Raw genomic sequence first — 26,058 nt, 5'->3', positions numbered from 1 at the left:
ATCCAATAATTGGCGAGCCAGCCAGGAGCCTTTACCTCAAGAATCAAGATTCATCTTCTGAAAAAGACCAAAGTCAAGTTTGAGCTGCAAGCTGTGCCGACTTCCAACACCTGCTGTGCTGTGTGAGACAAAGGGCCCATAAACAGATACATCTGTCCAAACGCCGCAGTGGTGAGTTGAATGGTGCTATCCTTGCTGGAGGAAATAATCAAATAATGGTTAATTATTAAAACTTATTTCATGCTACGTTAACTACATTTTATGAGGTTTTATGGTTAATGAGGTTATTGGAGTAAGATTGTAGACGTTTGAAAAATATTGCTAAATGTTTATCCCATTTAGCAGTTTATCCCATTTAATATCCCAAGGATTGATTAACAGCTTAGGTGGTTGGCATGACTTCGAAGTGAATAGAATTTAGTTACGGCGGCTGTTCAACATGAAAGTGGTAATTTGACTAAGGCTGCTGTTCAACGTGAAAGCGTTAACTGTGGTTTTCTTCCTCACATGGGGTACTGGAAATGACTCGAGTATAATACTTGTAAAAATTAAGCCTACTTTCTTTGTAAATACATAAGTCTTTTTCTGTTTGTTGTGGCGTTAGCCAAATTATTCCATAAGTGTTTGTCTCAGTGGTATGGAGAAAAAGGGAGGCTAAATTAATATGTTCTGCACATTTTATCGCTTTAAACGGCCTTCTAGTCTCTCTCAGCAAGTCTTATCTTTCACCTTCCCTTTTTGACTCCCTCACTTTGTGTGTGCGTTTGTCTCTGTGTTAACTATAATAGAGCAGGGCAGAGTTGAAATGCAAGAAAACAAAGTTTCTGAAGTTGTTGAAAGACCAACTACTGAGAAACATGGTTCTGCACCTCCAGAAGTTTCAATAGATGAGATGCTTGAATGTATAAGCCAATATTTTGATGCAAGGTTTGGCTGGAAAGAGTAGTGTGAAAACATTCGTGATAAATACACCATCAGTCAGAAAGAAGATGGGAGTTGGGGATTAGAAGACATCAAACGAGTGTTTGGAAAGTCACAGCGCATGTCTAATAGTGCCGCTAAAGATGCTTTACATGTTTTGCTTGCAGCTAAAATTCAACTTCACATGAGTCGTTGTCGAGATGACCGGCTGAAAAATACAATCAAAGCAGAACAGGCAAAGATTACTGCATTGGCAGGACAGGTTCACTCAGAAAATGTTGAAAAAAATGAGCTAGTCACTGACGTTAACAGGCTGGAATCAGAACTTTCTCAGTTGAAACGAGAGCTGAAATCTTGGTGGTTGCTGCATCCAAAATGCCTGACAAGCTCACTGCTCAGGAACCACCCTCAAAGGGTGGAGCAAAAAAGACACATCAGAAAACATTGTATCCATTTAAGGAACTTAAACAAGCTGAGGCAGCAACCTCTGAGCATCGGGAACTAACAGCTGAGATGGCTTTTGGTGCTGATGTTGAAAGTGATTCAGATTCAGTTTCAGATGATGAATAAACTGACACTGAAAATGATTCTGAATCATCTGAGGAGGATCCAGTTCCCAGTTCTCACGGTCACACAGCCTCAGCAAAAGTTAAACCAATCAAATCTGATGCTAAGGCTAAAAGACTAGCTCCAATCAAAATAAAGCGTGAAAAGGTCACAGTTCAAAGTGATGAAACTGGTACTCAACCAAAACCTCAACCTAACCAGGCTGATGAAGATGCTGGAGGAGATTCTTCATCCCAGGCAAAACAAGAACGGGATGAAGGATTAGAACAAGCATCTAGACCACAAGTTCAAAGGTGAAAGAAGGCTTGTTATGAAATCAGGTACTATTATGAACCTCCCACTCCTGATTTGATTGACAAGTGGTCAAAAACAAATATTTATAGAAGCCCAAGAAAAGCATGGGACGAATTAAAACGCCTGAAGCATATTTATCGTCTGCATCTTTTTGATGATGTGATGATCTTGTCTGTCCTATTGAAAAACAAAGAGCGGACAGAGTTATGTGATCAAGTGAATCATGTTGTAGGAACCACGGAGGAAAGTTGTGATGAAGGATGGGAATTCATCAGACTCTTTCTGATAGCCCTAAAACCAGAAGAGATCGACTGGAACAAAATTGCAGAATGTACACAGAATGTAAATGAAACAGTCAGAGACTATGAATAAAGATTTAAACAAATATGGTTAGAGCATGCTGGTACCTGCTGAGTCAGACTCTCTGGATGAAGTCACTGTCCCTCCCCTTAGGAGCGGATTTATCAACAGCTTGAGACCAGATATTGCTGTTGCCCTGAAAACAAAAACAGGACGGAATGAACAAACCAGAAGGTTTGGAGATGTTGTACAATGGGCATGTGCTATTGAGATGGCTCAAGAAGTGAGAATTAGAGCTCTGAAGCACGTTCATTCATTCTTAATTCATTATCTGTAACCGCTCATCCAATTCAGGGTCGCAGTGGGTCCAGAGCCTACCTGGAGTCATTGGGCGCAAGGCAGGAATACACCCTGGAGGGGGCGCCAGTCCTTCACAGGGCAACACAGACACACACACATTCACACCTACGGACACTTTTGGAGTCGCCAATCCACCTACCAACGTGTGTTTTTGGATTGTGGGAGGAAACCGGAGCACCCGGAGGAAACCCACGTGGACACTGGGAGAACACACCAAACTCCTCACAGACAGTCACCCAGAGCGGGAATCGAACCTACAACCTCCATGTCCTTGGAGCTGTGTGACTGCGACACTACCTGCTGCGCCACCCAGCCACCCCTCTCTGAAGCTCAATGGACCTTCAATAGAAGTAAAGGGAAATCACAAGAACAATGAGACAATCGAGATAATGGTGATTTTTCCAACAAGAAAGGAAAGAAATTCGGAAACTGTCATTACTGTGGAAAACAAGGACATTGGGAAAGAGAATGTAGGAAGAAGTTCAAAGATCAACAAAATGCAACTTCCGATGATTCAGGACTTGACGACCTTATTGGAAAGGTCAAACAACTGTCTCCAGAGCAGAGGCAAACCCTGATGAATTCAGCACTTCAGGGAAACTAGATGATCTTTCTCTGCAGCCTCTGCTAGCAGCCTTACAACAAAATGCAGATGGCTTTTATGTGTGTGCAACTATCAACAATCATGACATCAACTTCCTTTTAGATACTGGCACTGAAATAACAATAATCACTTCAGATCTTGCAAAACAACTCAACCTACCATTAACCAATGACTGCATTAAAGCTACGGCAGCTGGTGGTGGAAATTTGAGCGTTAAAAAGACTTTGTTTCCTACTGGGCTTGGATGTATTGCTGCAATTGAACTCAACTCTGTGTATTGAAGAAGGCAAGGTCACCTGGCATTTGAGAAGCCTACAGAAAAATGATCTCTCAGAGCACCAAATTTGGTCCACAGATAAAAATGAGTTCATCTGACTGGAACAGAACCACCTTGCACCAGACAATACCCAATTACCAGAGATTCAGTTGTTGGTATCAAACCAATCATTCAACAGCTGGAAGCTCAAGGGGTTCTCATCAAAACCCAAAATGTATCTAACAGGAAAGCTAACGGAAACTGGCAGCTAACAATTGATTATCGTGAAGCTAACAAATGCATTGAAAAGCTAACACCTCTTGTGGCCGATCCTTCGACAATCTTCAACAATTTGAAGCCTGAACATCGGTGGTTTTCGGTCATCGATATGGCCAACAGCTATTGGTCAGTCCCACTTGCCAAAGAGTCACAACCATGGCTAGCTTTCTCTGTCAATGGTCAACAGTACACCTGGACAAGACTTTCACAAGGTCTTCACAACAGCCCAACTTTGTACCACCAAGCTCTGCAAACACATTTAAGATCCTCAGACATGCCCAACATAACATCAGTTGTTATCCAATTTGTGGATGATATTTTGATTGCTTCCGAAAAAGAAGGTGAGCACAAAGCTGACGTTAAAGCCCTTCTCAACTACTTGGGCAGCAAAGGCCACAAAGCCAGCCTGGAAAAAGCCCAACTTATGCAGAAAGAAGTTATCTATCTGGGACAGAAAATTACACAAGGGCAAAGAGCAATCACTCCAGATCAAGCCAAAGCAATCCATGAAACACCAGAGCCAAAAACTATCCATGAGCTGAGATCATTTTTGGGCCTATGCAATTATAGCTGTGCATGGGTGGATGCCTACACTGAATTAGCTCAACCACTGTTTGAATTCCTTCAAGGGAATCCTCTTCCAAAGGAGAGAATTGTCCTCGATGACAAGGCCCAATCAGCATTTAAAGTGCTGAAGAAATCCCTGTGTGAAGCACCTGCACTGGGTATCCTTAACATCGAGAGGCCATTCACTCTGTTTGTCAATGAAAAGAGTGGCTTCATGACAGCCATATTGACACAAGATCATGGTGGTGAGCAATGTCCAGTGGGCTATTACTCAGCAAAATTGGACCATGTAGCTCTGGGTTTTGGGCCATGTTTGAGAGCCGCCCAAGCAGTTTTTTTGACAGTAAAAATGATGGCTGGACTGGTGCTTGATCAAAAGCTAACAGTGAAATGTCCTCATGCTGTTCATGTTGACAATGAGCAAAGCCACTCAAGTAACGTCAAGTAGATGGGGAAATTGGTTAGCAGTCTTGGAAGCACCCAGCATTATCATCGAAAGGGCCAGTGTATCCAACCCTTCCACTTTGATGACGCCTGGATAGGCTGACGACCATGAGTGCGAAGAAGTTGTAACAACACTGGAAGTGGACCAGCACATCACAGAAATTCCTTTGCAAAATGCTGACTTCACTCTATTCACTGACGGATCTTCAACAATTGAAGATGGGGTGAGACGAGCTGGATGTGACATCCGAAGTGGATATCCTGGCAAAAGGCAACCAGGAACATCAGCTCAACAAGCTTAATTGAAAGTGCTGATTGAAGCATGTAAACTGGCGAAAGACCATACTGCCAACATTTACATTTGATTCCCGCTATGGTTTCGGTGTCGTCCATGATTTTGGTCAACTGTGGAAATGGCGTGGTTTGATAACCGCTGCAGGAACGCCAGTTAAAAATGGAAAATTGGTCTAAAAACTCTTGGAAGCATTAAGATTGCCCAAAGAAGTCACAATATTAAAGGTCAAAGCACACACAAAAGAAAATACATCTACAGCTCGAGGAACTGCACTAGCAGATGCCGCTGCAAAACTCACTGCCAGAGAGGGAGACGCCAACAACGAAAATGGCGCCAATGACAATGGAAACACAAAGACAACACCAAAGTCTGTCATCTTAAACTCGAACAAGACAAGGAAGATGCAACAGGATGCTTCAAGAGAGGAAGTCTGGAGCTGGATGGAGAATGGTATCAAGTTTCATAAAGATGCCATCTGGCGACATGGGACACGTCTAGTGGCTCCGAAATGTCTGCTTCCCTACCTAGCAACTCAGATTCACTCGCTGGGACATGTGGGGGTTGACAAAATGACTCAACGGTTCAATCAAGTCTGGTGGAACCCGAAGTTTAGAGCACAAGCACGTTATGTTCTTCAAAGTTGTGCAACATGTGAGAAAAACAATCCTGGCACAAGAGTGAAAACTCCTGCTGTGGGATCACCCGCTCCATCTGGTCCATTCAGACATCTTCAAATGGATTACATCACTCTGCCAAAATGTGGAAGGTTTCAAGATGTCTTAGTGGTTGTGGACAAGTTCTCGATATATGTGGAATGTTTTCCAACGGGACGGGCAACGGCAACCCACACAGCGAAGGTGCTGGTGAAAGACATCATACCAAGACGGGGCCTTCCAGACAAAATTGATTCTGATCAAGGAACGCACTTAACAGGCACGGTATATAGTGAAGTAAGCAGAATGCTAAATATCCGTTGGGCACTTCACTGTCCTTACCATCCTCAAGCCTCAGGGCAGAAGGAAAGAATGAACCGTGTCATCAAGGAACGCTTGTCAAAGAAGCATCAGGAAGGCGTTCCATGGACTGAAGGCCTTTCAGCAGTACTTTGTAGCATCCGTGCTACTCATAACAAGGAAAGTGGCTTGAGCTCATTTGAGGTGATTACTGGACGACCAATGTCCCTATGAGGGAAATATCTGCACAAAGCTGATGCCCACTTGACCTCTGACATCCTGATTGAATACTGTGAAGCTCTTAGTAGTGCGGTTCGACAAGCAGAACATCAAGTTCATGATGCATGAGAAGAGCCACCTCAGGGGGGACATAGTTTAGTGCCAGGCCAATGGATAATGGTGCATAAACCTCAAAGAATGGCTCTTGAAGCTAAGTGGGAAGGTCCTTATCAAGTTTTGTTGGTAGAGATGTAGTCCTTCTGTGTCTGTTGTTTACAAGATGGAAGAGAATCACATATAAAGTGCACAACTACAGAATAAGAGTACAACTCAGTTTACTGTAAACCAGGGATGTTCACCTTAGATACTGAAGAGCATGTGTCCAGCAATGTTGGATGATTTCCCTACTTAAGAAGTTCTCTCTCTCTTAAGTAGATTTCCCTACTTAAGAACAGTTTTGTTCTATATACTAAATTATATCTACCCATAATCACCTGGTCATCAAGCTGTAAATTTCAAAGAGAATTCTCATCTTGTCTCTGGTCTTTACACTGTACATTTTGATTAGTGTGGCTGTATGTGTATCATGAGGTGTCGTAAAGGAGGTTTTGAGGTCCATACTGGGTATCCTTTTGGAACTCAGCTTAAACCTGAAGAGGGGTTAGAGAAAAAGACACAGAGAGAGAGAAAGATAGACACAAAAAGAACACATTTACAGAATCAATGACATAAAATAATATATAATATTGACATAATAATTATATAATGTAATATATAATAATATATAAAATAACCAATAAAATAAGAGCTTGTGTGCTCATGTAATACAGTTTCATCAAAATCTTACTTACTGTGTTAATATGCAAACAGGTAAAAAATATAGCTAGCAATCTGAAATAAAGAACACATAGCACAAGTTAAGTTTTGTGACTGAGAAAAGAGTCGTTGCTTGTGGTAGAAAAGTCCAAAAATGTTGTTTGTTTATGTAATATCCAACGTAATAAATAACATTACTAAATTATTTTTGGTCATATCAGTCTTCATCCCTCTTGGTTTGCATTTTTGTCAATAAACAAATAATCATAGTACAATAAACATCACTTTTCATGGGATATGGAAATTTAAATTCTGAGGTAACTTTACTGGCAGCTAACACTAATCTAGCATGTTACTGAAAGAGCAGCTAAGGCTTAACCATGATTATAACTCACATTTAATAGCCAACGTATTAATTAAATACATTAAATTAATTGTATTCAAATGTCAAATGTTTTTGAAATAAATTATTTTTGTACTTAGAGTTTGTGAGGGTCCGTGTATCGATCTACGGCTCCGCTGAAGAATCCGTTAAAAAAACGCTTCAAACCACAATTAGCTGCTCGCGCTGCCAGCTCCCTGACGAGCACGGGTTTAACCAAACGCATGCGCAAGTGCACCCAACAATTCTATAAGCCGTGTCTAACTTCTATTTCAACCATAGTCAACCTCTGTCTGAAATAATAGTATTGATAAAATTATGTCGTTATTGAACTCTGTGGATTTTTTTTCAAAGTGGCTAATAGGTCGTAATTTTACCATAAAACAACATTATTTAATAATAACGTTGTGACAACGTAATCAGTTCCACCTTTTGACAACGTTGTAGCAACGTTGTAAGAAAGTAGACAACGTTGTGTGTTTGCTGGGTACTGTCAGTCTTGACGGCTCTTTTCTATCCTTCCCGCCCAACTGCAAACCGCAACTCTCGCTGAACACCAAGGGGAGGTGCAGTTCATCTCCAACAATCCTACAATTTAAGACTATTCTCACTCCTGTAAATCCCCGCAAAATACACCCCGGAGGAGGAGTCTAGTGATGTGTCGGTCGCGAACGAACCGGTTCAAAGAGCCGGCTCTTATAAGTAAACGATGAGAGCCGATTCCCGTCTAAGATCGAGTCATTTGTTTCTAAGGCTTGTCATTCAACCAATCAGAGAACAACAAGCAAGATGCAACCCTCCAACCCTCCGAGCTGAGGCACTTAGTTTTCCTGAATGCCAATCTGCCTTCCAAAAAATAGTTGAAGAAAATGCTAAATCAGTTAAATGTTTGTTGACAGTTGTGGTTGTTTTAATCACTACCGTTGAATGCTGCTGTTTTGCACTTTGTATTTATTTATTTTATTACCCAGAAATGGATGATTATTTAATTTAATAAGCTATTTTGTAATACCTACCTTTTGGGTTCCATTGGCTATATTTACAAGTATTTTTATATTAAGGTGTTTAAATAAAAATCCAGTTATTTATACAATGGAATGTGTGAGTGCAATCAGTGAGTTATTACAAGACAGCCATAAAAACAATTGGCCATTGCAACACTATTTATTATTTTTAATATTGAACTATATTATTTTGTCCATATAGTCATGTAAAATGTAGGTAATATTGTTCTGTACAAGTGGAAATAAGTGGTAAAACAAAGAGCCATTTAGGAGCCGAAAGAGCCGGCTCTTTATGAAGAGCCAAGCCAAAAGAGCCGGCTCCCCAAAAAGAGCCGAAATTCCCATCACTAGAGGAGACTCGTGTCATGCGGGCGCCTGCGCAGTCTCTCCTTCACTGGAAGACCAGAAAGTGAGAGGACTGGCCATTGTAAACATCGGGATAACTGTTTCCTGTTTATAATGTCAGCGCGAAGATCAGACAGAACAAGTGAGAAACGTTAGGAGAATGTGAATTATTTGGACACAGCCCCGGCACAAATACCACTGCCATACACAAACCAGAGGAGCGTTTCATAGCAGGTCAGACCACAGTACGTTTCCATGTTTCTTACAAAGTGTGTTGTGTGTGTTGTGGTTTACAGGTTGTTCTTTTTTTCGTTATCGAAAAAACCTCCTTTGGCGGAAAAACGCAAAAACGTTAATAGCCCCCCGTTTTTAGCCATATTTTTAGCCCTCGTATTTTTGTTTTTGTGTCTTCTTCTCGAATCTGTTTATGACGCCATTAAGTAAAGCGGGGACAAAAGAAGATAACAGCAGAGAGAAACTCTAAAAATCAGCATAAGCGCTTGATCTGATGCAGCATTAACTGTGTAGGACTTAATCCCACACATCTCCCTCACAGGCGTGTGTCACTGGGTGTGAAGTTGCTCTGAGAGCTGTGCATGACGATGATAATTAAAGAAGACGGATAAGATCACTTTATACACTAAACGATCACTGGACCTTTTATCTACACTGTGTCCATTTTATCAGCTCCACTGGCCATGCAGGAACGCTTAGTAGTTCACAGTGTTATCCAGCTGTTTCTCAGCATACATAGTTAGTTCCCTTCCACCTTGTTTTCCTTTTATGGTCAGGAGCAGTACAGAGCAAGCATGGTTTTGTTGGTGGGGTGTGTTATGTTATGCACTCATGTCATTGTAGTGCTACGGCACATAAATAATACCCAGTCAGTCATGGTCCTGGTGTGTTCCGTCTTGTACAAAGTTCCAGAGATACTATGCTCACCGCACTCGGGTTTTTGTTTGAGGGTAAAGCCTGATTCATGTAGTTTCAGCACTGGTGTTAATAACTTGGAACAGAAATGTTGAGTTCACTTGAGCTTGATTACCACAGTGCACTGATGCTACTTGTGCTGCTTTGTTAGAATAGTTGAGTTCACACTGATTCTTTTTTTCTGATTGTTATGAACAGATACAAGAGTGGATTGACTGTTTGTCTTCAAAAAAATGGCATGTCTTGATGAGTCCCAGTGTGTTCCAATGAGGTAATATTTCAGTTAATTTTGTCGGCTCAGATCTTACCACAAAATTATTGGACAATCTTATTTATGGACGCAGCAAGTCAACACCTTTTTTATTAGGTTTATTCATGAGCTTTAATGTATTTTATATGATATACTTTGTTTTCTAGTGAGGACTGTCTTCAAGAACACCCCCCCTCTCTCAGATATCTTCTGAGAGAAAGATTAAAGAAGAAGTACCAAGATCTTGAAACCGCTTGCTATGTTCCAATGAAACTACATGTATTCGAGGGGACAGATGAAAGAATCAGAACTGAAGAAGTTATACAAGGTCTGAAAGGCAGCGTTCATGATTTTCTTAAAGATGAGGATGTAATTGAGCCTGAAGACCTCTTTAAACCATGTCCCAGCACCGGTGAAGAGGTCAGAACTGTTTTGATGAAAGGGATCTCTGGGATTGGTAAAACAACTGCTGTGAAGAAGTTTGTTTTAGACTGGACAGAGGGCAGAACATACCAGGACATCACTTACGTTTTACCTTTCAGTCTTCCAGAACTGAGCTCAGTGAAGCTGGAGAAATGCAGCCTGATACAGCTTTTGAATTTGTTCTTTCCGGATCTCTCAAACATCGAGACTCTCAAACATTCCAAAGTCCTCTTTGTGCTTGATGATCTGAGCAAGTGTAGACTCAAACTGAACTTCTGGCACACAACATCTTGTAGTAATCCAGCAGAAAATATGTCCTTGAGTGCACTACTGGTAAACCTTCTGAGAGGGGATTTATTTCCAGAAGCCCAGATCTTGGTGACATCAGATTCAGCTGATTTAATCCCTTCCAAATATGTGCAGCGGGTTGTTGAGGTTCAGGGTCTGGATGATGTAGAGTGGGAAGAATATGTCAAAAGAGCTGTTGGTGACAGTAGTGTGGCTGCAAGAGCCGTCATCCATATAAAGTCGTCAATTACTCTGTACTTCATGCGTTCATCCCCAGTGTTTTGTCAGATCGCTGCCACGGTTCTAAAAGAACTGATGACAAACGCAAGCTGCACAGAGCTACCACTGACTTTAACAGAGCTGTACTCACATTTCCAGCTCATACAGTTGAGAAGAAGGAAGTTACAGACAAATACAAACCTGATGGGTTCTGTTGCTGAGGAGATGCTGCAGTTAGGCAAAGTGGCGTGGCACACACTGGAGAAAGGTTTAACGGTTTTTGAAGATGACCTAAACAAGAGTGATGTAGCCCCATCAGCTGCAGCTGGACTCTCTCAAAAATGGCCCATGTTTTTAAAAGAGGAAGAACTAACTCAAGGAAATGCATACCACTTTACACACGAGAGCATTCAGGCATATCTCTCTGCACTGTATGTGGTTATGAATTATGAGCCCAGCAAAAGTAATGTGTTTAAACGTATACTGAAAGTAGTAGCAGAATGTTCATCACAACCAACAAAGTCACCACATGATATGCTAAAAAGGGCCATTGATAAAACACTCAGTAACAAAGAAGGCCAGTTTGATTTCTTCCTCCTCTTCCTAATTGGAATATCTGCAGGGCCCAGCCACAAGCATTTGTCATGTTTTCTTCCTGATTCCTGTCCACAAATGAGTTCAGAGAACATCGTCCCCTACGTATTCAAGAAAATTAAGAACAGCTCATCTCTGAATGCATCTCTAAATCTTATCCGCTGTCTCGATGAATTGAATGTGTCCTACACTGTAAGTGAAAGTGAAGGCCAGAGCCCAGGGAATGTACAAGAGGACCACACACCTTCAGAGTGGTCTGCTTTGGCAAAAACCATGATGAACTCTGAAGATCAGCGGAGAATTTTTGACTTCAGGGAATATGTCAAACCAAACGTGGCTTTTGTGAGGTTATTGCCAGTTATCAAGGCTTCTAGAGTTCTCAGGTAGGTCGTATCATGGTAAATAATGTTATAATCCTATTGCACTGCAGTTGGTCAAAACTGTTTAAGGGTTACTCCACATGACATCAACTGGGACATTGCAGGACATGTCATAAATTGCCATTTAAAATAAAGGCAGAAATGCACTTTTAGGTACCTTTCCACAGTAAAGGTTATATTTCACTTTGTTTTATTCTGTAAGAAGTTGCTGTTTTAATAATTACAATCTTTTCAATATATGTCTTTAATACACTCTTAAAAACGCAACACTGCACTAAGCCGGCATTGAGGGACCAGTAATGATTTCCTGTTCTTACATGATTAACTCTTTATTCTGTATTTCACTTTGTCTTTTTTGTCTTAGACTCTGTGAGTTTAAAGACCTGAGCTGGATGTTGCTCGCTTCTGCTCTGAGATCACCATCAAACATCATCAGAGAAATTGATTTAGAAGAAAGCAACTTAAATGAAAAGAACATTTATTTGTTATCTTTAGGTTGGAAAAGTGCCAACTGCAAAGTTGAGGTCCTCAGGTAAGATGATTAATTACATTCCCAATATGTTGGTTTCAAGAGGCATCAAGTAATCGCAAAAAGTGCAAAAATGTTTTTAATACAGACGTTTAAACAAATATATTACATTAATAAGTGGTGAAGACCTTATTTCTTCTCTCAGTCGGTTAAAGTATAATGACCCAGCACTTTAGCTTAGCATAGTCAAATAAAGTCTACCCTACTGATGTAATGTTGTACTGCTGTTTTGATTTTACACTTACTTCAGCGCTCCTGGTGGACTCAGTCAGCAAATACACAACAAAATACAATAAAGGAGTTTTTAATTATCAAACCAATAAAATATACAAAAAACTAACTCCTCCCAAAACAACTTTCCTCATTTTTCAATCACTTTGAGTGTTCTGCAGTAGTATGAAAAGACCCAGGATTGGAAATGATTCATTATTGTCTAATTTGAATTGTCGTGTATTTGTTGTATTTTTATTTGTTCTATCACAAGGTTATTGTAAAGAAATAGAAATTAAACCTCTGCTGCAGTTTCAGCTTTACATTCCATAACACAAATGTGCCACAGATTCTCAAATTGATTTAAGTCTGGTCTTTGACTGGGCCTTAAACAGAGCATACAATACTTTCCAAAAGTGAACATGGTTCTGGAGTCTTAATGAAATGTCTGTGCCATTCTTGGGTCTAAACACCACATGGATCAAACACCACAGCAGCATTCTCCCCTCGTCTAAACAACCCTGTTTAAAACAAACTAGTTTCAGAGTCTGTTCCTTTAAATTGGTATGAGCCACAGCTCAATTCCCCCAAAATACAGGAGTGAAGAGCAGGAGCTCTCGTTTGTATCATTTTCACTCAGAACGCTTCTCCGTTTTCCATTTTCACCATTTTGTCAGTAAAAGAGAGTACTTTCAAAAGATTTCAATGCTTTCGCAAGGCACTGTACAAGAGATTTAATAGTTTCTCTTCACCTAAGAATTCATTAATAAAAGGAGAACTGGATTTAAATGTGACTAAATGCAGATTATTTTAAAGACTAACTATACACTTGTGCATTTATTCACTCACAAATTGTCATTCACTTAATTCTCTTTTTATTTTTAGAACACCGCGTTATTCTTCTGCCTCTGACATGCTACTTTCAGCACTTCTGTCTAATCCAGTACACCTTAGAGAGCTGAAATTAAGCCGTATATATTCACCAACAGATAAGACAATGGAAGTTCTGACAAAAATCTTAGTGGACCCTAGATGTCATCTGGAGAAGCTTGTGTAAGTAAAGGGATGAGTTTTAAAAATGCTTACAAAAGAAATAATACTTTTTTCTTGACTAAAGACTCCTTTTTTAAACCTAAATGCCTTGCTTGTGTTGAAATATGTTCTGTCTTCCTCAGATTATGTAACAAAGTAAGTCTCACAACAGAGTTCTTTAAGACCTTGGCCAAAGCTCTCAGCAGCAGTACTTGCCGTCTGAAGGAACTGGACCTGAGCACTGGCTACTTTACTAGCAGTGAGAGTGAGAGTGCAGTTTTACAGCTGTCTCAGGGGTTAAGTGACCCATGTTGCCAAATTAGGGTTCTGAGGTAGGTCACTAAATAAAATGACTTTCATTGACTTTGCAGATACAACATACAGTAACGATTTTAAATTATTTTTTCTTTCTAGAAACTCGTGTAAAGGTTCTAGAGAAGCATCACACTGAAGGGGGGAACAGGTGTGGGTTTCTTTGTGTATGTGATTTTAGTTCACACATGCAGGTCTCCTCATAGTCTGGATCAGAGTTATTGACATTGGGGGGTGGGAACCTAACTGGGGCATGTAAGAATTGCAGGTGAAATCTGAGATTGTAAAATATGTATATAAAGCTGTTATTAGACCAGAGGTGTAATAGTTACACATGCAACGTGTCAAAAAAGCAGCAGGAACAATACTGTAGCTCAAAAATGTGCCTCAGCCTGCAGCTCTTGGTAGAAAAACAATGGCAGGTTCTAAACAAGCATAAAAATATAGGAATTTTAAATGTTTAAATTTGCCTCTCGTTTTTGCTCCTCTGTTTTTCCAGGTTAGCCGACTGTGGTATGAAACACAAAGAATGTGCTGCTCTGATCTCGGCTTTTCATGCAAACCCTTCTCACCTGAGGGAGTTGGACCTGAGTTACAGCACACCTGGATTTCAAGTTTTTCTGCAGCTTTGCTCTTTGCTGAAGGACCCTCAGTTTAAACTGGAGACACTGATACTTGTTAAAGTAGATTGGTGGCGGAAAGAATCCATACATGACACCTCAACACTTAGGTTGGTGTACTCATAAACAGCTTATGTCACACATTGCAGCACTTACTATCACCTTACAGCATAGTTAAATCAGTATAACCAACATATATTATTGTTCTGTATTGATTATTTATGACCAGTACAGTAGATTCTGGTGCACTAGATGTACAAGGGGAAGCATAAGAGGAGAGGAACTGACAAGAGCTAAACAGGGTAAACAGCTAGGGAAATATAATACGTTTTTCAAATAGTAATAAATTACAAACTTAAAGGTCATTTCTACATTTATGCTACCATTCAAAGGAGAAACATTACAGAGTGCCCAAAGACTGTGTCACGCCTTCGTCCTGTCAGTCTGTTGTCCCCGCCATGTGCTTTATTCGCACATGGCTATGTTTTGTTTATATCCTTGTCTCCGCCCTCGTCCCGCCTCCTCGTCCGTGTCATGTGTCAGCCCGTCCTCGTTATCTGTCCAGGTGTGTCTCGTTTGTGTCTGTATTTAAGCCCTCTTGTGTCACGTCCTGTTTGTCGTACATTTCTCATTTCACCTTTGTTCAGTCACGTTGGTTCACCTTTCTCATGTCGGTCGTGTTTTCTTGTCTGTCCGTCTGTCTCCTCAGCTTTTCCCCGTCTCTTTTCCTTTATCGTTGTTTTCGCTGTTTGTCCGTCTGTCACGCTTACCCTGTCTAGTTCACCGTGTTTTATTAAGCTTGCTTTGCTCCGTTTGTTTTCGTTCTGTTTTAGTCTCGTTGTGTTGTTACATCCTTTATTAAATATACTGTGTTTTAGCGAGTGCGTCCGCCTCCTTCAATCCGCCCCTCGCTCCTGACAGAATGTACGACCACAAGGACGCAGCTAGCACAGAAAATACGTTTAATAGGGCTGTGGAATGGAGTAGCCGGCTCCGACAGATACATGCCACAGTGGCTCAGCGCCTTCGGGAGGAGTCGATTCATGAGTCAATTCATGAGTCGAGTGATTGCTCCAGCGCGAGTCGTAGGAGTCGGCGAAAGAACCGTGCTGGAGTTCCCCCCTCGCTGGAGGATTACCCCCTCAGGTCCGGGGAAATTTTTGGGGGGGCGTTAAGGGTAGGGGCTGTTAGCCTCACCTCTGAGGTCTGAGGCTAACAGGGGCGCACCTCGAGGTGATCTAATGGGTGCGCCTGTGAAACCCCCTAAACCCTTTACAGCTCCAGCGCGAGCCCGGCGAGCAGCACAAGTCCCTGTCTTCGTTAACGCGGCGCCTCCAGCCGCGCCTGTCCTCGAGAGCGCGGCGCGCGCCTCTCCTGTCTTCGTGAGCGCGACGCGCGCCTCTCCAGTCTTCGTGGACGACGACGCAGATTCCTCTGCCTCCGTGGACGTCGTCGCACGTTCCCCAGTCTTCGTGGACGACGTCGCAGACTCCTCTGCCTCCGTGGACGTCGGCGCACGTTCCCCAGTCTCCGTGGACGACGGCGCAGACTCCTCTGCCTCAGTGGTCATCGTCGCACGTTCCCCAGTCTCCGTGGATGACGGCGCAGACTCCTCTGCCTCAGTGGTCGTCGTCGCACGTTCCCCAGTCTCCGTGGACGACGGCGCAGACTCCTCTGCCTCAGTGGTCGTCGTCGCACGTTCCCCAGTCTCCGTGGACGACGGCGCAGACTCCTCTGCCTCCGTGGACGTCGTCGCACGTTCCCCAGTCTCCGTGGACGACGGCGCAGATTCCTCTGCCTCCGTGGACGTCGTCGCACGTTCCCCAGTCTCCGTGGACGACGGCGCAGATTCCTCTGCCTCCGTGGACGTCGTCGCACGTTCCCCAGTCTCCGTGGACGACGGCGCAGATTCCTCTGCCTCCGTGGACGTCGTCGCACGTTCCCCAGTCTCCGTGGACGACGGCGCAGATTCCTCTGCCTCCGTGGACGTCGTCGCACGTTCCCCAGTCTCCGTGGACGACGGCGCAGATTCCTCTGCCTCCGTGGACGTCGTCGCACGTTCCCCAGTCTCCGTGGACAACGGCGCAGATTCCTCTGCCTCCGTGGACGTCGTCGCACGTTCTCCAGTCTCCGTGATGGCGGCACCGGCCGCTCCTGTCCCCGTGACTGTGGCTACGGCCGCTCCTGTCCCCGTGACTGTGGCTACGGCCGCTCCTGTCCCCGTGACTGTGGCTACGGCCGCTCCTGTCCCCGTGACTGTGGCTACGGCCGCTCCTGTCCCCGTGACTGTGGCTACGGCCGCTCCTGTCCCCGTGACTGTGGCTACGGCCGCTCCTGTCCCCGTGACTGTGGCTACGGCCGCTCCTGTCCCCGTGACTGTGGCTACGGCCGCTCCTGTCCCCGTGACTGTGGCTACGGCCTCTCCTGTCCCCGTGACTATGGCGGCACCCGCCGCTCCTGTCCCCGTGACTGTGGCTACGGCCTCTCCTGTCCATGTCCGTAGGTTGGCCCGAAAGACTTCGAGGCCGATTCCCAGAACTGTGCCCAGGCTGGTTCCTCAGACTGTCCCACAGACATTAGCCAGTCCTGGGCACCCCCCTGTTGTATTGGTTCCCCTGTCTGTCCCTGTCTTGGTTCCGGTCTCTGTCCTTGTCCCAGTACCCGTGTCTGCCTTTGTGTCTGTCCCGGTCCCTGTTACTGTATTCATGTCTGTCCCCGTAAACGTCTTGGTCCCTGTTCCCCTACCAAGTCCAGTCCAGTCTCCTGTCAGCCCTGTCCAGTCTACGTTTCAACCCCCTGTCCTGTCTCATGTTCAGTCCCCTGTTAGTCATGTCCAGTCTCCGTATCCGTCTAGTGTCATGTCACCTGTCCTGTCTTCTGTCCAGTCACATATCCCTGTCCAGTCTCAAGCCCCGTCTCCGTTTCAACCCTCTGTCTTGTCTCATGTCCAGTCCCCTGTTAGTCCTGTCCAGTCCCCGTTTCAACCCTCTGTCTTGTCTCATGTCCAGTCCCCTGTCAGCCCTGTCCAGTCTATGTTTCAACCCCCGGTTCAGTCCCCTGTTAGTCATGTCCAGTCTTCGTATCCGTCCAATGTCCAGTCACCCGTCTTGTCTCCGGTCCAGTCTCTGTTTCAAATCCCTGTCCAGTCTCAAGTCCCGTCTCCGGTCCAGTCTCTGTTTCAACCCTCTGTCTTGTCTCCTGTCCAGTCCCCTGTTAGTCCTGTCCAGTCCCCGTTTCAACCCTCTGTCTTGTCTCCTGTCCAGTCCCCTGTTAGTCCTGTCCAGTCCCCGTTTCAACCCTCTGTCTTGTCTCACGTCCAGTTCCCGTATCCGTCCAATGTCCAGTCACCTGTCTTGTCTCCGGTCCAGTTTCCCTTCCAATCCCCTGTCCAGTCTCCAGTCCCGTCTCCGTTCCAGTCTAGTGTCATGTCACCTGTCCTGTCTTCTGTCCAGTCACGTACCCCTGTCCAGTCTAACGTTCCTATCCTGTCCAGTGTCTTGTCACCAGTCTCTGCTCCCGTCCAGTCCCAGCACCAAGTTCTGTCACCTGTCCCGTCTTCTGTCCAGTCCCTGTTTCCATCCAGTGTCATGTCCAATGTCAAAAACCCTGTCAAGTCCCATGTGTCCACTCCTGTCCTGTCCAGTTCGTTCTCGTCTCTTGCTGCCCCCCTTTGTCAGTCTCCTGTCATGTCCCATGTCCCGTCTCGTATATTCGGTCCTGTCGTGTCCCCAGCTCCTGTGTCTGTTCCCGTCCTGTCCTGAGTCCTGTCACCCGTTGGTTTGTTGTCCTGTCTTGTTTTCCGTGCCCTCTCCAGTGCCAGCTCCTGGGGGGTTTAGGAGTACGCGCCCGGGAGTTGCGCGTTCTTGGGGGGGGCATCTGTCACGCCTTCGTCCTGTCAGTCTGTTGTCCCCGCCATGTGCTTTATTCGCACATGGCTATGTTTTGTTTATATCCTTGTCTCCGCCCTCGTCCCGCCTCCTCGTCCGTGTCATGTGTCAGCCCGTCCTCGTTATCTGTCCAGGTGTGTCTCGTTTGTGTCTGTATTTAAGCCCTCTTGTGTCACGTCCTGTTTGTCGTACATTTCTCATTTCACCTTTGTTCAGTCACGTTGGTTCACCTTTCTCATGTCGGTCGTGTTTTCTTGTCTGTCCGTCTGTCTCCTCAGCTTTTCCCCGTCTCTTTTCCTTTATCGTTGTTTTCGCTGTTTGTCCGTCTGTCACGCTTACCCTGTCTAGTTCACCGTGTTTTATTTAGCTTGCTTTGCTCCGTTTGTTTTCGTTCTGTTTTAGTCTCGTTGTGTTGTTACATCCTTTATTAAATATACTGTGTTTTAGCGAGTGCGTCCGCCTCCTTCAATCCGCCCCTCGCTCCTGACAGACTGCTTTCCGACACACACCCCTTTTCTGAGTCTCTCCAGTCATAGTGCTGGATGTGAGAGCGCAAAGACAAGGTTAAATGGAGCAAAACACACTTATATTTCAGTATTAACTATAAAGCCAGATGACACACAATACTGGAAAACATACTGGAAAATGCATTCTGAGGTAACTAAGGGTAATATTAGAGAGGTGATTAAACTGGCCCAGACGATGTCCGATGCCGTAATCTGCTCTGGTCCCATACCAATGCGGCGTGGCGCTGAAGCCTACAGCAGACTTTCGGCGTTAAACTGCTGGATGTCCAAGTGGTGTTCCAAAAATTAAGTGGGCTTTATAGACAATTAGTTACGTTTCGAGGGGAAGCCTGGTCTTATAGGTAGGGATGGTATCCACCCCACGCGGGAGGGTGCTGCCTTACTTTCTTGCAGCATAGCACATAGTCTTTTAGTTAGTCAGCAGAGTAGTGTAGACAGCTGCTGACAATCCAGAGCCGGGACCAGGCCGCAGAACCTGCCTTGAGGCGTCACCTAGGTTCAGCTGTATTGAGACTGTGTCTTTCCCCCGAACTAAATGTAAAAGTAGAAAAACAAAATCAGCCTGTTTCAGCAACCTAATCAATATTAAATCATACACAACACCTAGCAGCAACACCTCAGAACTAAAATTTGGGTTACTCAACATAACATCACAAAACTCAAAAGCAGTCATCGTAAATGATATAAGTGATCATAAATTCAACGTTTTCTGTCTCACGGAAACGTGGGTTAGACCAAATGAATATTCAGCACTAAATGAAGCCACCCCCCTAGGCTATAATTATTTACATAGCCCAAGATTATCAGGCAAAGGAGGTGGAGTATGTGTAATTTACCAAAATACCCTAGAAATTAGTCTTAAACAATGTGAAACCTTCACTTCTTTTGAGGCTCTCTCCACCATTATTACAAATACGGTCACAAAAAAGGACGCATTTTTATTATGCAACATTTACAGACCACCAGGGCCTTACTTAGAATTTCTGAAAGAATTCAGGGATTTTGCTGCAAACCTAGCGGTTTGCAATCATAAAGTTATAATTGTAGGAGATTTCAATATCCATTTTGAGAAGGAAAGTGACCCACTAAAAAAGGCATTTACCTCAATCTTAGACTCTATTGGTATTACTCAAAATGTAACAGGGCCTACACACTACTGCAGTCACCCTTTAGACTTAGTTCTGACACTAGGTCTTAACATTGACAAAATTAATATCTTACCGCAATCCTCAGCAATCTCTGACCATTACCTAATTTCATATGAACTACGTCTTAGCTATAATATATGTAAGACCCCTCGCTATTCTACAAAGCGTATAATAAAACCATCTACCGCCCTACAATTTATAGAAAACCTCCCAGAAATATCAACACCAGTTCCCACTCCATCAGACCCAATGGACCTAGATGTACTAACTGACTACTTAGAAAATACCTGTCGATCTACTTTAGAAAAGGTAGCACCACTTAAACATAAAAGTATAAGACAGAAAAAGCTCGCACCATGGTATAATGATAAAACCCGTACTTTAAAACAAACATCACGGAAACTAGAGCGGAAATGGCGATCAACCAAGCTGGAAGTGTTCCATTCTGCCTGGAAGGACAGCCTTATAGAGTATAGAAATGCCCTCACTAAAGCTCGCTCAGCATATAATAATCCGAGATCACTGTTTAGTGTGTTTTCCAGAACTACAAAAAATCAAGCAGGTTCCGAACAACTAATTCCAGCAACTCTCATCAGTAAAGATTTTATGGACTTTTTTAATAATAAAATTGAGAATATTAGACAACAAACTCAAGCCATAGAATTAAATCCGACCTGGCTGCCACCCGATGTGAATGATATAAGAACAAGCAGACAGTCACCCAGAGCAGGACTCGAACCTACAACCTCCATGGCCCTGGAGCTGTGTGACTGTGACACTACCTGCTGTGACACTGTGATGCCTCTGTGCAATCCAGTATTTTAATATTTTCAGACATTGATTTTTCTTCTAATGTGAAATCTCTTGTTATTCCTTTGAATGCTCCTCATATTTGTTGTTTTATACACAGTGCTACTGACACCTTGAGTGAAGTCTGCAAAGCTCTGTCTTCAGTTCTTAGCTCGTCCAGCCTCAGAGTGCTGGACCTCAGTGCTAACGTTCTGAAAGATTCATCAGTGGAGCAACTTTCACCTGGACTGGGCCACTCTGCTTGTAAACTTGAGATTCTTAGGTGAGTATAAAAAAATGGGCAAAGATGATTAAAACTAGTTATCAGCAGTATTATTACAACGCGGGCAACATTTAAGTGACAGATTGGGTGTTGTTCTTTTGTGTTGTTGTGCTTGATTTTTATAAAATGAACCATCAGAACAGTACTTAGTCATTGATTATATTTGTTGTTGTTTTTCATTGAGAAAACATTGATTATTGTGTTGAACAGAGTTAGGTGAACTGTCTGCAAAAAGTCTTTGTTTTTCTCTTTAAGAATGGCAAGATGTGACATCACAGAAGTGGGAGCTTCATCGCTGGCTAACTCGTTGCGTTTAAACCCTTCCCACATGCGAGAACTAGACCTTAGCTACAATGCAGTGGAAGGATCTGGCTTTGACGAACTCCGCTCTCTTGTAGAGGATCCAGCCTTCAGACTGGAGAAAATAACGTGAGTCTGGCTTTTTACTCATTAAATAACTTTAGTTAAATATCTTTTCTCTTTGGTTTATTCACTACGTGTCTGCGTGAGTTTCCTCCGGGTGCTCGGGTTTTGTCCCACGGTCCAAACAACAAATTTTGGTATGCGGATTGGTGACTCAAAGTTGTCCGTAGGTGTGAGTGAATGTGTTTGTCGCCCTGTGAAGGACTGGCGCCCCCTTCAGGATGTCTTCCTGCCTTGCACCCAGTGATTCCGGGTAGGCTCCGGATCCACCGCGACCCTGAACTGGATAAGCACTTACAGATTTTTAATTAATTAATGATTTATATGGCAATTTGGGGGGCGCGGTGGTAAATCAGGTAGTGACGCTGTCACGTACCCTGAGCCCCGCTCTGAGTGACTGTCTGTAACCGAGTGACTGTGTGGGTTTCCTCCAACAGTCCAAAACACACATAGGTAGGTAAATTGCGACTCAGATGTGTCTGTAGTTGTGAGTGAACTGGATAGGCTGTTACAGACAATAAATGAATGAATGAATATATGGCGATTCATGGTGTGTATAGATACCAATAACCCGAATGAGTGTTGCTGGACTTTATAAATTTCTTAGTGTCACTGCTGGACTGAGAACCAAACCATTTGTTAAATATTATATTGTTAGAAGAGTCTGTTGTAACAAACAAAACATTGCTACTCTGCAATTAACTAAAGGTTATTAAGAAATTTTCAAAGAAAGATATTCTGTTTTTCCAATAGTGTAGAGGGACATGGAGAGAGACATGGAATTGAAAAGCTTCGGCAATGTATGTATGAATTTTCTTGCTAAATATGATATGTTATGATTTTCAAAACCATTTTGTTTACACAAAGTCTCACTCAAGTTCGTTCCTGTCCCCAGATGAATGCACTGTGACATTGGATCCCAATACAGCCTCGAAGGATGTAAAGGTGTGTAAGAGGGACAAAAAAGCATGGTGCAATCATGACAAGTTATCCGTCCCAAACCACCCAGATAGATTTGAAATGATTTCCCAAGTGATGTGTCGAGAAGGCTTTACTGGTCACCACTTCTTCCAGGTGGAGTGGTTTGGAAGGCTTGCCAGTATTGGGATGGCCTATAAGGACATTTGTAGGAAGGGGTACTTTACAGTTTGTCAGCCAGGGTACAACAAGAAGTCATGGGCAATTGAAATGACCATACCCTTTCCTTTGCTGCAGACCGTTCATAATGGGGTGAAAACCAGACTTCCTTATGATTCACCCTGGAGAGTTGGGCTATATCTGGACTGGCCAGCAGGCTCTCTGTCTTTCTATGACATCACATATGACCAGGCCAAACTCATTCACACATTTTATGCTAAGTTCACCAAGCCACTGTATCTGATTTTCAGCATCTCTGCTGGGATCAGTCTGCTGCCAAAAAACCCAGACCCGGTCTGTTGTCATGATCACGACCCTTGGGACATGATGCGAGGTTTTAAGGACTGCAAGGGCTGCGGAGGGTCAAAGGCACGTTAAACTATCAGCATTAACAAGGTTAAGAGGTCCTGGGACCCCAAAGAATGGAATATTACCTCTGATAATATCTCATAATTTAAGGCAAATAGTTATCAATAACTGCCCTTTCTGATAAGCTGTGTGAGCCACTGTCTCATACAACAGAGATTTTGCATTCTCCTCCTCAACAAAGAGAAAACATACAGAGTGTCTCTGCTCTCAGGACGGCATGAAATATTTTCAGCTTTTGTCCCACCTTAGACTGGAAAATTTTCAAGGCTGAATTTTTGATTGAAGCTCATTCGTGACGTACAACTTCTATTGCTACAATTATTTTTCCTGATGTACACATTTTCTCCTCAATATCACCTTTGAGTGTAAAGGGACATTTTAAATATATTTCAGGATTAATATAGAACCCTCTTAAAGCACAAAACTGGGACAAACTCTCAACGAATGCCCTTCATTTCAGGAGATATTTTAGTCCATTATCCTTTAAAACCCTATACTGTATCTAAAATCAATATAAAATATGTACTATGTTTTAAAACGTACAGTTCAGAGGCTGTGATTATACGGTTTACTCTTTTCATTGTTGAAGGTTGAGCCCTTGTCTCTGGAATGATTCTACTCTGTGTTCGCTGATGACTGGCATACCAAAACATACCATAGCACTTGCATATAGAGTTTTGTTTGATTATCCAGTACCAGTCAATAGTTTGGACACCTCTTCTCTTTAGTCTCTGGTGGAACAGGGCTGTTCAGTGTATAGAACTGTGTACCAGCCCCTACCTCTGCACAACACAAGTTATAGTCTCAAACACATTAAAGTGGAGAGCAGTTCTACAAATTAACTCTCGACGAGGTCACAGCTGTTCACTGAAAACCATTCCAGGTGACGACCTCATGAAGGTTACTCAGAGAACGCTGAGAGTGTGTAACGCAGTCATCAAAGCAACAGGGGGCTACTTTGAAGAATCTAAAGTATGAAACATTCTGTTTGTTTAATGCTTTTTTGTTTACTACATAATTCCATATGTGTTCCTTCATAGTTTCAATGTCTTCCACATTCATTTAAAATGTAGAAAATAGTAAAAAAAAAAATATATATATATATATATAAAAATAAAGTAAAACCATTGAATGAGATGTGTCCAAACTTTTGACTGGTACTGTACATTCACAATATGTGGAAAATGGCCCAAACCAAAGGAAACCCTCCCTGAGTGGGTGTGCCCCAACATTTGACTGGTACTGTATGTCAGTAATGTACGTTCTTAACTGGAGAAACAAAGGAATACACTTCGTGTGAGAGTTTCCCTGAAGTGGATGACAGAATCTCCAGTTGGTGGACAATCCTTGTTATGTGGCTCCTAAACATTCAAACAGCATTCCAGAGGACATTAGGAATGGCAGCTTTATAGGGGTTTTTATATCCAGATTAGAAACATGTAGCATATTCATAGCGTGCTGTGGTTAAGTTTGTCCTGTGTAAAATTATAGTCATCAAAGCATAATACTTTTATTTTTAAGTGTTTTAATTATACTCCTGAGCACAGCACTTAGACATTTTCTAATGTTCTGTATAAATTTATAAATGAAGTATGATTTTATTGTCTGATGTGGCATATTGACTAAAAATGAAACAACTGAATCATTAAAATTTATTCTTGAATTATTCTCTCGAATGACTGGTTTACACAAATTGCAAATGTGTGCGTGTACAATACACACTTAACAGAAAACAAACAAAAAGTCCATATGGAAAAGCTCAAAAATCATTCACTGGCAGAAATTTTCAAGAGAAATTTTTGAAGAAAAAAAGAAGAATATTTATCATTAAAATGATTGTCGTATTAAAGTTGGCTTTTTCTGAAGCAAAGACCATAAAATAAAACAACTGAATTAAGATTATCAAGAATCAGCGTAGAAAACAGTGCAGTAAATATCCGTGTCTCTTCAGGACTGCTCCCCTGTTAATCTAAGTGAATGTCCAGGCTGCTTGGTTGAGGCTGAAGTCAGCGAAACAATGTCGAGGCATCTACGGCTTTAAGAGTTCATCTGGACGTGCAGCTCGACCTAGCACTCCTCTTTCACATATATCTGTTCATCTGTGTCCGACTCCAGAGGGTCCAGTCGGTCTGTCTGTCCGCTCATGATCTCATCTGGGGTTTTCATAAATCTGTGGTGAACATATGCACATGAGAAATACAACTAATTCATTTAAATGTTTCTTTGCGTTTCCATACCCCAAATATAAAGCATTTATCACAAACCCCAGTAACTTAAGACTGCATTTTCTGAATTAAATACTTTAAAATAAATAAGATTAAAAATCTTATAGACCTTTTCCACAAGTGAATGCAGTTCTGTCTTAAAGAATACTCCCCTTGTTTAACAGCCCTGTTCAGAACCACCAGTTTCAGCGCCTGTTCCTTTAAATGAGAATGAGCCTGAGTTCTGTGCGAGAGCCTGGGAGCAGAAACTCTGCTTTTAAGGCATTTTCTTACTTTACGTAAGAAATAGCACAGAACCTTAATGACACCTTTAATCCCATGTTTTCAGACTTAGGCAGCCCACAAACAACGATGCACCGAACAAATTATTTTTATTTTCATGATATGTTCACTTTAAGTGGCTTGAGCTGCATTAACTGCAGTAAAAATGTTAGGAAAGAACCCCCTCACCTGAACAGCAGTCTCTGGCCTGGTTCTTTCCTGATGATGTTCAGTTTGTAGTAGTGTCTTAGTGCTCTTGACATCTTCTCATATGTCATGTTGGTCCTGTTCTGTAAGCAGAGCACACAACACAAGCTTCAGAACAGAGTCATGACCCCGATCAGATATTAAGTCATTTATGAATACCATCTGCTAATAATCACTGAAATACACAGTGATGCAGTATTAAACCCCACTGCATGAAATACCTTATGGTTTCCCCATAATCGAGCCAGGCCATTGGGGTCGATGATTCTGAAAACTTTGGTTTCGCGGTCTTCCCAGCGGATATAGTTCTCATAGCGGCTGTCTGAGAGGAGCTGATACACGTAGTCCCATAAAAGCCTGCAGTCTAAAGACAAAAGTTCATTATTCTCACCTGAAAGCAATTATCAGT

The 26,058-nt window shown here is 42.9% G+C and overlaps 2 protein-coding genes and 1 long non-coding RNA gene across 7 annotated transcripts in view; 1 reads left to right on the top strand and 2 right to left on the bottom strand.

Annotated features, from left to right (window-relative positions):
* Nucleotides 1-6,559: 6,559 nt before the first annotated feature.
* On the bottom strand, nucleotides 6,560-7,490 carry LOC136694101 (uncharacterized). The gene is made up of 3 exons (XR_010802145.1): nucleotides 7,355-7,490; nucleotides 6,911-6,950; nucleotides 6,560-6,709 (listed from the first exon to the last, which is right to left on the bottom strand). It is a non-coding gene; the product is annotated as an uncharacterized lncRNA (long non-coding RNA).
* Nucleotides 7,491-8,685: 1,195 nt separating this feature from the next.
* On the top strand, nucleotides 8,686-24,418 carry LOC136694364 (protein NLRC3-like). Its single transcript, XM_066667853.1, has 11 exons — nucleotides 8,686-8,840; nucleotides 9,735-9,807; nucleotides 9,954-11,693; nucleotides 12,055-12,222; nucleotides 13,315-13,482; nucleotides 13,605-13,793; nucleotides 14,273-14,503; nucleotides 20,866-21,027; nucleotides 21,283-21,456; nucleotides 22,204-22,250; nucleotides 22,346-24,418. The coding sequence occupies exons 2-11, from the start codon at nucleotides 9,770-9,772 to the stop codon at nucleotides 22,963-22,965; spliced, it is 3,537 nt and encodes a 1,178-aa protein (XP_066523950.1). The 5' UTR covers nucleotides 8,686-8,840; nucleotides 9,735-9,769; the 3' UTR covers nucleotides 22,966-24,418.
* Nucleotides 24,419-24,610: 192 nt separating this feature from the next.
* etv6 (ETS variant transcription factor 6) overlaps nucleotides 24,611-26,058 on the bottom strand; it is a 37,501-nt gene continuing 36,053 nt past the window's right edge. For 2 of the 5 annotated variants that reach the window (XM_066667856.1, XM_066667857.1), the window contains exons 6-8: nucleotides 25,871-26,013; nucleotides 25,632-25,732; nucleotides 24,611-25,126 (exon numbers count right to left, since the gene is read on the bottom strand). In XM_066667856.1, coding sequence (XP_066523953.1) covers nucleotides 25,024-25,126; nucleotides 25,632-25,732; nucleotides 25,871-26,013 — 347 coding nt within the window. In that variant the 3' untranslated portion in view covers nucleotides 24,611-25,023. The remainder of the gene's footprint in view (nucleotides 25,127-25,631; nucleotides 25,733-25,870; nucleotides 26,014-26,058) is intronic. The other 3 variants (XM_066667855.1, XM_066667854.1, XM_066667858.1) reach the window with 3 other exon arrangements.

The sequence above is a fragment of the Hoplias malabaricus genome, chromosome 4 (genome assembly GCF_029633855.1).
Source record: "Hoplias malabaricus isolate fHopMal1 chromosome 4, fHopMal1.hap1, whole genome shotgun sequence".
Classification (NCBI taxonomy): Eukaryota; Metazoa; Chordata; class Actinopteri; order Characiformes; family Erythrinidae; genus Hoplias; species Hoplias malabaricus.
The sequence above is the reverse complement of the archived record's forward strand: the minus strand, read 5'-3'. Positions and strand labels throughout refer to the sequence as shown.

What these genes read in the sequence shown, in the direction of transcription:
- LOC136694364 (XM_066667853.1), top strand. Translation starts at nt 9,770, where the DNA reads ATGGCATGTCTTGATGAGTCCCAGTGTGTTCCAATGAG. An exon ending in TCCCAGTGTGTTCCAATGAG is followed by an intron (nt 9,808 to 9,953) that starts GTAATATTTCAG and finishes TTTGTTTTCTAG; the next exon opens with TGAGGACTGTCTTCAAGAAC. An exon ending in TGCAAAGTTGAGGTCCTCAG is followed by an intron (nt 12,223 to 13,314) that starts GTAAGATGATTA and finishes TTTTATTTTTAG; the next exon opens with AACACCGCGTTATTCTTCTG.